Below are 12,130 nucleotides of genomic sequence, written 5' to 3' on the forward strand. Positions count from 1 at the left end.
CAGTTCTCTAGCTGGCGTCAGTCCCAAACCTGATTAAGGCCAAACCCACACAACATAGGTTCCCTGTGGGGTTGTGGTGAGCATGCCCTATAAATAGACCTCTCTCCAGCCCCTGTGAGAGGTGGCTGGACCCACAGGCTGCCCCATCCCTACATCCTGCTTCACCCAGCAGCAAGGAAGGGAGGGGCTTCCCCATGACAGGGCTCTGTCCGAACCTGGATGATGGGCTGGTTCTGCTCCTTCAACAGTCCTGGGGCAACTCATTTGGGTGCTCCATGGGGTTACCAGGTCCCACCTTTGATGGGCTTGGGATTTAGCATCACAGCAAAGACATGGTGGCCACCAATCCTCCAGTAAGTGCAGGAAGCCACTGGATTTGGGTACTCGGTCTGTCATTTCTGGGTGTGCTATGAATTCAGGTGGAATTCACATAAACTGATTTTTTTTGAGCACCAAATTGCAGTGTGATTTTAAGAGCAAGCCTACCAGAATGGGTTGTCTTAAAAATGCTCTGAATAACCTGCCAAGGGAGAGGACCTCCATCTCCTCACACCTTATGACACCTTTCTCCCTCCTGGGGCTTTCTCCCAGCAGGTTTTCCTACTTGGGTTAACCAAGTCCCAAACCAGGGACTGGCAGACGGATGTCAGATGCCATCACAGTCTCTTGTCCTCATTCTGAGGCCAGCTGTCCTGTAGGAAGCTTCGCATACCTGGAGGGTCACTGGCTGCCCACCCTGCTTCTGCAGGGGCCTGAGGGCACTCCCAGGGCATGCAGGAACGGGGGGAGCTATAAATATGGAGTCAAAGACTCCACCGAGCAGCCAGGAAAGCCACTGGTCAGTTGTGGGTATGATCTCCTGAGAGCTCCATCACTGCCTCATCATGTGGTACCTGGGAAAACAAGACCCCATCCAGCACTGAGTTTTGCCACAGGTCCTCAGCCCCCCACAAGATGGGGGGGCCAACATGGACCTGACTCTCATCTCTTACTACTGCCCTGCTTTGTGTCAAAGTGGAGGTCACTGGAATAGGACCGAGATCTGGGCTACAGCAGGGCCACGCAGGGTTACTCTGGAAAATATGCACACTGATATTTTATTCATCTAAAGCTGAAGTGGTCGGTATGAAAGAAAATAGCTCGTGGTCTTCATACCTTGAGTCAATGAATTCCTGGGCCTTTTATAGCTCAGGAATGCTGGGCACTGGAGGGTGGTTTTACAAGGCTGTGAAACCGCGGCTTAAGGTCTGGATGAACATTAATCACAGCGGGACGACAACAGCTGCTTGTGTTTTACCCGTCTCTCAGGTGGTATCGCACTTTGCACATTGTGCCCTGTTTTACCCATTTGCTTTGGTCAGCAGAGAGGGGGGTTACTACCTTCAGGCTTGTGGGGCCACTGCAATCACCAGTTTTAGTACTGGCATTCAAGGGGTGGGCCCATAACCAGCACGTCGATGCAGTGCCAGCACTGGCTTGGCACCCGCCTCAGGCACTTCCCTGCACTTTGCTTTCCCCCCAGGCTGCTGTTTGAACAATACTCTTGCACTATGGGGAAGAGGGGGAGTGTTTCTCAAATTTCCACAATCTCTGTATAGTAAGAGCTACCAATCTGCAAGAAGAGGGTTTTGGAGTTCATGTGCAGTTGGCCTCCCAAGCCCCCGTCATTGCAGGCTGATGGTTGGGAGGGGCAGCCCAGCACCAACCTCACCAGGTACCACCGATCCACTGCAGCTCTCCCATGCCCATGCTGCCCTCTTTCTGGATGAGCAGCTCGTCTACCACAGGGTATCAAAAAACCTAACTAAGGGTGGTCCAGGAACACAGCACAGTGCTCAGGCCCAGTCCAGATTGTTGGGTTGCATCTAGACCCCAGACTGGGGATTCTGATGACAAGCAGATAGCTGGCAGCATCCTTCCTGCTGGAAACTGATGTCTGCACTTGTACACGTTTCCCTGCAGCATACCCTAAAGTCCTACCCCAAGAGGCATTTAGCAACATGAGGAATCTTTTCCCCAAGAATGCACCTCACTGCTGTTTGTACACTTGCTCCTCTAGGGAGGAGAAAGTTTTGAACATGGTCTTGAAACCAGCACAGAAGAGACATCGCAGCTGCACAGTGCACTGAATCCCAGTGAATACTGGAAAGGTCTCGTCATTTTGGATGGGGCTTGATTTTTGAATGCTTCTAAATGTCAATTTTGTTAATGTTTTTGGCTCTTCTGAGCTCTCTCCCTCTATGTGGCAAGTAAGGAGATCCCTGTCCATTACTTACTTTTGGGATCGTGGATTTTAATTTTAAACAAACTGACTCTGGAATTTGCTTCTTTGCATGTCTATGCCTGAGGTTAATATGCAAAATATACTTAACCTGCAGATTGTGTTACAGTGATATTCTATTTTTGGCTGGAGCATCTGTGGTGAAGACACAACCCAAAAATGGAATAAGCCCCCTCTTTGTCATACCTGAACACAGATGGCCATGAGACTTTTCCCACCCTCTGTTAGTTTCTTTTCTCCCATGACCTTCACAAAAACAAGATAAGCCCCAAATTTTGCTGTCAAATCTCAACAATCACCAAATTTTTGTTCTTGTTGGTAAAGAGCCAGGGCACAACAAATACTTTCAGCTGCCATGTCTTGAAAATGGGGTGATCAGATGGGTCAGGCTGACCTGTGCTCACACGGGGAATATGAGGTGCTGGGATGGGGGTGAAGCAAAACCACTGCTCGAGTTTCTGCAACCCCCCCAGACCTTTGTTGACAACATGTGCAAGGATCTGGGGAGAGGAGGTTGGGACACGCAGAGGAGAACTCATACAAGAGAGATGCCCTTAGTGGCATTCATGCCTTTCATGCCTGCAGCTCCCTGGGATCTGATTCAGGAATTTTCTAATAGATACTTTCAAGTGCATGTGAGAGCCTGCTGAGCAAATCTCCCTTACTCAAAGCTAGACACTTGGGTAACTTTTTCACCCCTCTCCCTATTTATTTCAATTGCATAAACAAACAATATTTCCACCAGGCTGGAGCATTTCCTTTGCCCGCACAACAGCTTCAAATGAGATCTGATCTTTATTCCTTACTGAAGACATTATAGTTATATACTTCAAGAATATCTAGGTCTACAAGGTGTTCAGGTACCTCACTCACACTGACCCAACACCTGTCAAAAAAAGAAGCCCCAGACCCTGAAGAACATACTAAAAAAGTCAGTGGGAGTTCTATGCTTAGCAGGAATGCAGGGCTGAAGCATATTCAGATCTTCACCAAACTGTCTCATTCAGTTTCCAACCTCATTTCCTTCAGGTGAAGATAATCTCACTAAAATCCTACTTTTCTTGCTTGATCAAGATCCCAGTTTGATCTTCTGCTTTGGAGACCCACTGATTTCATGCCCACATACACCCACTGGTGGCACTTGCTGTGGGGCCTTCCATTAACAATGGTGAAAAACAGGAGATGCAACCTTTAAGTCCCCCCGGTATCCTCGCTTTGTCTTAGCACATTGTGTGCAAAGCTTAGAGAATTGTTTTAAAAGGTCTTTCTTCTTGTAGTCTGAATATATTCACACTGGAAAAGTGAGAAAATAAACATGTTTATACATTTATTATATACAATAGTAAGGCACAAGTTTAAACAGCAAAGAATAAGAAATCTTTGGCTGACCAACAATATCAACATTTGCTGGGGGTGACACATAACGTTCTTCATTTCCCCCCCTATGTACAAATAACCCTCCAGCTGTACAACACTGTACACAAACTTCTCTATACAACCAACGACAATAAAAAATGACAGTATTTTACAACTAGTTACCAATGTCACCTGGAATGGCTACAGCACAGTTTCCCAAAACCACAAAATAGTTCAAAGAGCTGGGAAAATCAGCACAAACGGAACTGTACCGCTCTGCTGAGAGGGGCTGACCTATGGCAGTAGTACTCCACACAAGTCCTGCTAGTGCTCAGGCTGGGAGGCAACCTGCTGGGCCTCCAGACCTTCCCTCCAGGAAAACTGACATCTCTTGAGTTCAACACAATTGAGGAGAATGAACCTTTGGGTTATTTAAGCTGTTGCCTACAACAAGAGTTGCCTACACCACAGTATCCAACAGTTTCCTATATGTAACCATGAATCTGGGGCACCATCAATTGTAAACACAGCTTTGGAAACTGGAGGTACTGTGGTCTCCACAAGGAGAAGAAGGAATTCTGTACTCTAGCTGACTTGGAGAATCTGAGCAGAACCACTACCAAACATAACTGAAAGCCTTATCATGCATGCTGATCCAACAGCGTTTCTGCTGGACGCCTCCCTGTCCGCCTGCACACAACTTATTGAACAGTTTCATCAAAAGAAATAATACAACTGGCAATAAAATGCTTAGGGACTTACAAGCACGTGGGTATCCTTATTTCTTGGATAAAAAAATGATGAAATTAAATATTCACCAATACTTTACTTGTATTCCCTTACTTTGTCTTCCTCCCACCCCAGTCCTACCACAGACACTTGAGGAAGGGCCACGGAGGTGGGTCAGCAGTGATTTCACGTGCAGGCCTGGCTTTGATGCAAACAATTACAACGTTTAAATTAACTTTAGGGAAAAAAATAAAATTATCTTACAAGGCATATATTAAGCTGCATAACATCTTCCAAGGGTTTTACACATTTGGTTTCACAATGCAAAGCTGCTAATACTTAAAACACGCAGTTTGCTTGCCCACACAACCTACCTACCTCTACTGCATTTAACAAGTGCAAAAATCAGAAAGAGGGTGACAACAACATGTGTCTAATTCTATGTACACACAAAAATAAGTGCATAGCTTTAACATAGCAGTTTTTTTCTTTAAAAAAGGAAGGTATCAGCCAGGCAGTATTGACCACAAGGCTCTTGCCTGTGCAGGCTTTGAGTTCGCAAGGTCTTCAGTTTTCAGCAAAAGCAGAGTTTAAAATGCCTGGTGTTCTCATGGTCAAGGGCTATGATTTGATACCTACAGGAAGGGGTGATCTTGAGCCAGCCCTGAGCACACGATTACTTCTAGCATCCATCACTCTTCCACTCTAGGCAGCTCCACATTAAATCCCATCACCCTTTTTCCCAAAGCCAAGTTCTTCTTAAAGTCATTATGGTGCACCACAAGGTTCAGGAACTGCAAAGCCAATACAAAAATACCTCACAGAGGAAAATTTCCCTATCAGCATGTGCAATGCACAAAGTGAATGGTATGCCATGATTAACACAGCTGGTGAGTTGACTGCCTTACAGTCAGTCACCACCTCTTACTAAATTCAGAGACAAAGCTGAAAATGAGAAATATTCCATCCTAGGTAAAATAAGGTGAAAAGAAACCTCACCTCAGCCCAGAAAATACATGATGCTCACATACCGCTTTGCAGTTAAAGCCTTCCTGGCCTGATTTCACACCTTTTAATGCCCAGTCCCACATCAGCTTGAACAGCAGGTTTGTATGGTCAAGAAAAGTAGGATTTGGCTGTAGGCATTGAAAATAAGGAAAAATCTTGTTCTTATCACAAGCACACTGATTCCTCTAATACTATGAACCAGTGCACATTAAGAGGCATCTTCTGATCTCATGGACTTAACACCTCTGAAAACACAACCATGCAGCCCCCCTCTGAAGGAACTCTGTAGTGCACAGCCCTTTAGGGAGCTGTTGGAATCCTCCCTTAACTTTCCCTCCTGAAACCTTCCTATGGTTACAACAGGGATTGCTTCAGCACGCTCCCCCCCCCCACACATTTATCCTCCATGAGAATTCCAGCCAACAACTGCTCCTACCAAAAAAAGAAGTCTCAGCAAGCTCTGAGGTTGCAAGACACGAATATTTGCACTGTAAATTCAGCTACAAGAGCAACACTTGTCCAGCCAGGAAAGAGGCACCTGACCTGCCTGCCCAGGAAAACCATACCACGCCACTTCAAACAAATACTTACAAGAACCTGCCGTGTACACCTACAGACCAATTATTCACAAAAACTAGGCAGTGAAATTTTTGAGACTTTGAAACTTATTGAGAAATGCATTGATACTGAGGAAGATGCGAGTTTTTCCTGCGTTACTCAGAAACTCCCTCTGGCCTCAAAGGAGACAGGATTTCACTCCCTGTCCTGGCTGCAGAGAGGTAGGAAAACAGAGCGGCAGTGTGCAACCAGTCTTTAACTTCACTACTTTCTCTTTATGCCAGAAAACCCAGTTTCTTTTTGCCTCAATGATCCTCTTCTCACACCATCTTCCATTTTCAATGCCCCTCTCTGTTTAGAAAATCCCAGACATTCATTTCATCGCTCCTCTTCAGCGCTCTTGACTTCTCGCCTGGTCCAAAGTCTACACATAACAGACTCAAGCTTCATTTTGGGCAAAAACTTTATCTTCCTTCAAACTGTAAGGGTTAGTTTTCAAGGTTGGCACACTGAGGACCATCTTGGACCTGGCTGTACACACACAAAACCCCAGAGACGCTGTCCTCTGCTCAGATGAGGACTTCCATCATGTCCTGATCTGGAAACTCAGGCTTGTGGAGCAAGCTACTCACTCTGCCTTTGCTGTCAGGCAGCTTCGTGTGGCTGGAGCTCTCTGAAATGGAAAGAAGGGAAAGTTGGTCTTCAGCTCAAATTCAACAGCAAGTTGTTCAAAGTAAGTATCAACCCATTTTTGGGGAAGCAAAGGTGGGGCATGTCCTAACTGTACGTCCTACATCCTGAAACCCAATTTGTTCAGGACACTGAGAATATGTAATGTTTAATTCCCTGCACAATGAGAGCAGGTGTGTCAGTGTACACAGACCTCAAGGGCAGGCACAAAGATGGTATTTAAGAGACACAGACCAAAGTACCTCTTTAATTAAAATCATAGAATGGTCTGGGTTGGAAGGAACCTTAAAGATCATCTAGTTCAGTGACAGTCAGCCCTCTAATGATACATGGCATGTTTTTAGATCAAAAGCTTGCTTTTCAGAGGAGATGAATGTGTAGGAAATGGGTATTTTCAAAATAACATGCACAAAAGAAATATCTCCTTCATTAGGGCAGCAAACTAGCAGTTTCCACCTTTCAAAAATAATTAAAATTTTATTTTTTTATCCTCCCTAAAACAAGATCTCCACTTTCTCCATACTATTCCCTCCAGCTTCCCTTTAAAAATTAGGGAGAAAATGGTACTTTCACTAACTATGATTTAGTTGAAAAAAAAGAGAAGAGTCTGAGTATGTGAGCAGGTGTGGAGTGTTTTCAAGGCGTGAAACTCGGCAATTTTATATCTGGCAGCATGAATAATTGCATTTGCTGCAAACTGCCTGCCACAGGTGAGTGGAGCTTTACAGAAGCTGTTGAGCATGAAGCTCTGCAAAGCCAGACTGGGCAGCCTTGGAAAGTTCTCTCTATACAATTTTAGTTTCCCTGGAGAAACCTCCACTCCGCCTAACAAACTGTAATAGCATCACACACATACACACACCATCAATACTAGGGTGTCTCTGGGGATCTGCTGACAGCCTGGGGGGTGCTGACATTTTGCACTGACATGGGGATCTGGCAGAGCTCACCCAGCTTCTCGCAGGTCACTCGTGTCCCCGGGGCCCGTGGAGCTGGGCTGTGTGACGGGGTGGTACCCAGCCGTCCCCGCCCGGGGAAGGAGGCAGTGCCGGGCCAGAAGAGCTCGGCAGCTTTGTCCGTCTGGGTGCTGCTGTCTTTGCTGGCTGTCTTCGCGTGGGAGGCTGCCGGCACTGGGACAGGCATGCACGACAAGGAGGGCAGAGGAGGAGGCAGTGAGGGGCCTGGTGGGTGGTCGTGGTGCTCCTTCCCCAAGAGCAGCCCTGAAAACACATAAAGGTCAGTCACATGCTGGCTCAAATGCCAGTGCTGTCCCTTTGCCCCACCCCTTAGCTACAAGGTGCTGGTCTGGGTATGTCTCCAGGCCCTTAGCTTGGATTAGCTTTTACCCTTGATGCTATCTGTTGCTCTTTTTTCTAACATACATATAGTACTTCCCTACAAATAGCTTTTTGAAAGTAGGTTCCCCTTCCTGTGTTCCCTTCTGCACACTCATCCCAGTGGCACTTACTCCTGGCACATCCTTGCACACCTCCACACACCGATCCTATGCAGCCCCAAACCACAGGCAGTCCTGCACTCATTTTCCCATTTAGCTGCCACATCATGCAGTCCTACACACACGGATGCTCACCCTCTTGATTGACTTTAATCAGACTTTTTTTTAATAGCCCAAACTTGTTATTTACTCCCAAAAAGTTGTAAACATTATGTTTTTGTATTTGGGAGGACTTCTTTCAACTCTGGCTTTCTATTCTCAATGCAGAATTATTTAATATGATTAAAAGTATAATTAAGATACAATGCAAGGTTTAAAACTGACTAATTTTTTACATAAGCACAAGGACACACGTTCTACCATGGAAAGTAATCTGGAAACGAGCTGTCAGGGCAATGCGTGCCAAGGCACTTTTGCTAAGTTCAAGCAGAAGGATCAGGATGAAGAGATGGATGAGCCAAAACTTAAACAAAAGCTGAACTCGCCTATGCTTCCCTTCCAGAGCTTCTCTTCCTTCCTCTCCTCAGCTATCTGGTTGCTGGTGAGCGAGGTCTGGCGTGAATGCACCCCCGTAGCAGCGGCGATGGAGGGGACAGACCGAGCTGGTCGCAGGCTGGCACTGTCAGCTTTCCCTGGATCTTTTCGTGACCGTTGCTGAAGGACCTTGATCATGGCATCCTTCTCAATTATTTTGGCATGGAGATTCTTTATTCTGGCAAAATATGAACGCTCTGCTTACAGGAATGGAAAAGGCATTTATATGAGTAAGGCTCCACACCCTGGGGCAGCAGGGAGGTCCCAAGGTACATGCCCTGCTGCTCTGTTCCATCTGCTTTTGAGCTACTTGGACAAGGTAGCTCCCAGCAGTTCCTACAAGGATAACTATGCACTTCGAAACAGACAGTATTTCTAACTATTAAGGCAAAACTTTTCTGCAAGGTTAACTGAACCCATCTATGCTGTTGCTTTATCAATGCTCCAGCAGGAGCAATGAGGGCAGTATCCTAAATGGGCTGCAGGTTGCTACCACAGTTGTCAGCTGGAGTAAAGGCCTGCTGAAGTGAGGGGAAAGGTTCCCTTTGATTTATCTAACAGCTGGGCTGGGCTCTTGCTTCTCCCTCACTGCTGCAGAAACAATCAGCACGTGGTGTGCAGAGCCGAGCAAAGCTCACTACTTCTCTCATACAGACCCTGAAGACTCAAATCACTCAAAAACGGGATTATTTGAGACTTTTCTCCAGGAATGATTAGCACCAAATCATACTGAAAGACTACAAAACTATATTTAAAAAAACTGCCGTAAGCTATGATAGTCAGATGACTATAGCTTGACCGTGCTGTACAATATATAGTACAATGCATCTGCATAGCTTTTGTGCAGCAGTGGAAGCTAAAATGCCACTTTGGAACACCTGTATATACAAAGGAGACAGATAGTAACTTCATGTTGGCATTAGTTTTCATAATCAGATGTCTAATTTGCAATGAAAACACAAGATGCTAATCTATCTTTAATTAAGTCAATGGCAAAACTCCACTACTTCCCTGGAAGCAGGATTATCTTACATCTGTGAGTGGAAAACAAAAACCAAACTCAGTAAAAACAATCACTGACATTTTCCACAAGCAACAAATACACCTTTTTTATTAAAGTGTCTGCAGACTTGTGTTTTTGTGGGGAAGCCAACACTGAAGAAACAACCTGAATGTGGAAAACTGAGTGTATCTAGAAAGAGCAATAAGCAGGCAAGGAGCGAAGAGCAAGGCAAAGGAATGCCCTCATGTTGCTGATTACATACAAGTGGGATTACAACTTCAGCTTTTATGGCCAGATGTTCCTGCTTCCAGAGGGGGATTTTCACAGAGATTAAACAAGCACTCAGTTGCCTTATATGCCAACCTACTTTTAATTGTAGAACAGCCTCTGTTTGGTAAGAATGTCAGTTTTGTCACAGGAAGTTAGGAAGGAAGTTATCTAACGACAACAATCCTTTAATCCCTGCTTTAACGCTGAAGAGCAAAACTAAGTCAACGTAAAGCTAAGCCCATCCTTTCCAGGCATGCAAGAAGAAACATAAGGGCATCCTGGTTTATCCGAACCCAGCCCAAACACCACAACAAGCAGGTATGGCACAAGGTCCCCTTACGTGTACTCCATGTCCTGGCAGCGCCGGTTGGCTTGCACGATCTCCTCCTCCTCCTGCCAGCCCCGCATCTCCAACGCCATCTCGCCGTAGCTGCCACTGCGTGAGTGGCTTGGGGCCGAGGCATCCCTGGCAAAGAGGGTCACCACAGTGAGTCAGGCTCCTGAGACTGTGAGGGTGGCTTTTGCAAGTGAGATTGGCACTTGCAAAGAAAACCCCAAACCCACGTTCAAAGAGCAAGCTAGCGATGGTTGCCTGTCAAGTGGAGAGCTATCTGGCATTGGGTCATCCTGCTGCAGGCTACTCTTGGCTTGGGTTTGGTCATTAATGCCATTAACTTAACTGGGTTGAAGGAAGAGAGAGCATGCTGAAATCATGGGTGACCCATGCAGGGCTAACAACCATCCTGAGGGACACGGTCAGACATCAGAGAGACTCACTCACTGGGTCCCAAGTCAGCAAGACTACGCTGCAAACTAGCAACAAAGCTCTACACTTTGCCAGTTGAAAAAAAGCATGGGAATTGCTATCTAAACTGAAGTGCAAAAGGAAAGGACCATCCTGAGTCATGCATTTAAAACTTATTTCAAAGGAAAAACTCTTTTTAGGATAATTTCTGAGGATTTGGTTTCTAAGAAACTGGGGGTAGAAGTTAATTATTCCATCCTCCTGATCATTGGAAAGTCTCACTGCCTTTTGTGCTTTTGGGCACCATGCTTTGACACAGACAAACTGGAGACAGGTAGTCCAGACAAATGCAATGTGAATGGGAAAGGGTTTACACTAGGACATGTCAGGAACGGCTGAAGGAAGTAAGTTCAGACCAGGGAAGATACAAGAAGGAATATCTGTTTTCTACTATTTACAGGGCTGTTTGAACATCAACAGTGATCTGTTTGTCATCGTGTACACCTGGGAAGGACAAGAATCAATGGAGGTTATTTGCAGTATAGAAGTTTAGCTTAGTTATCAGGAAAACCATTTTAGTTTGAAGATTAATGAAGCAGTGAAAGAGGGGATTTAGGCCACAAAATTTCCCTCATAACAGGTTAAACAACTGCATTGCAGGCCGTGGAACGGATGCAGCCATATAACCAACAGTCCCTTCTCACTCCATTGATGTGTTGGGAGGAGCTGGCTTACCTGTCCTGTGTAATTTGGCACCCTGAGACTTTGCCATTGAGGCTATTGCTTGAATCAGGTGCTTAGACCTGATAAACTTTTGGACCTAGTCAGAAGAATAAATCCTGCCTTAACCAAATATTGTATCTCACTGGCATGATACCACAGAGAGGTGCATTAACCCTGGTGGCGCAATTCAGCAGGGAAAGGCAAGCAACATCCAGCCTTAAGAAAATATCCATGTATTGTTTCCCCATGCTTTCCATGGTGAAGAGAGCTGCCTGCTTACAGCAAAGTCATCTTACCTCTCCGTTGCAGCTGTGGCTGCAGCATTCATGGCAAAGTGCCGGATTGTACTCTCCTCCAGGTACTTCTGCTCCCACTTGGTCATGTCAGCTTCCAGGGCCAGGATCCTCTCCTCCTTCTCCCGCACCAGCTCCATCAGGGCTGGGGCATTGTGCTCCGGGAGGCTGCTTGCCTGGTAGCTGCCCTGCCTCTGCCATTGGAAAGAGCAACAGACATTCATCCCCTGCCAAGCATGGAAGTTGCTAACCTGTTTTTCCCCAGTTCCATGGAGCATGCAAAGACATCCCCATGTCTTTTGACTGGGGCAGGTGGAAACCCCAGGCTAAACCCCTTAGCCCGCAGGAGAACAGGAAAGTTGACCATATGTGCAACCCCAGCACATGGCTCCCCAGACCATGCTGACAGGCTGCTCCCTGGATCTGCAGGGATTTATGGAATACCCCACACCAAGAAAAAAACAGGAAAAGAAGCTGGTTGGAA

At 46.1% G+C, this 12,130-nt stretch overlaps 1 protein-coding gene across 3 annotated transcripts in view; it reads right to left on the reverse strand.

The window, feature by feature from the left end:
* Positions 1 to 3,586: 3,586 nt before the first annotated feature.
* The window catches only part of AMOTL1 (angiomotin like 1), a 68,199-nt gene continuing 59,655 nt past the window's right edge, over positions 3,587 to 12,130 (reverse strand). For all 3 annotated transcript variants that reach the window (XM_027735606.2, XM_039380052.1, XM_039380051.1), the window contains exons 9-13: positions 11,650 to 11,840; positions 10,226 to 10,351; positions 8,564 to 8,790; positions 7,573 to 7,842; positions 3,587 to 6,605 (exon numbers count right to left, since the gene is read on the reverse strand). In XM_027735606.2, coding sequence (XP_027591407.1) covers positions 6,502 to 6,605; positions 7,573 to 7,842; positions 8,564 to 8,790; positions 10,226 to 10,351; positions 11,650 to 11,840 — 918 coding nt within the window. In that variant the 3' untranslated portion in view covers positions 3,587 to 6,501. The remainder of the gene's footprint in view (positions 6,606 to 7,572; positions 7,843 to 8,563; positions 8,791 to 10,225; positions 10,352 to 11,649; positions 11,841 to 12,130) is intronic.

The sequence above is a fragment of the Pipra filicauda genome, unplaced genomic scaffold, assembly GCF_003945595.2.
Source record: "Pipra filicauda isolate LSUMZ 115617 unplaced genomic scaffold, ASM394559v2 scaffold184_size3518187_pilon, whole genome shotgun sequence".
NCBI classification, from domain to species: domain Eukaryota; kingdom Metazoa; phylum Chordata; class Aves; order Passeriformes; family Pipridae; genus Pipra; species Pipra filicauda.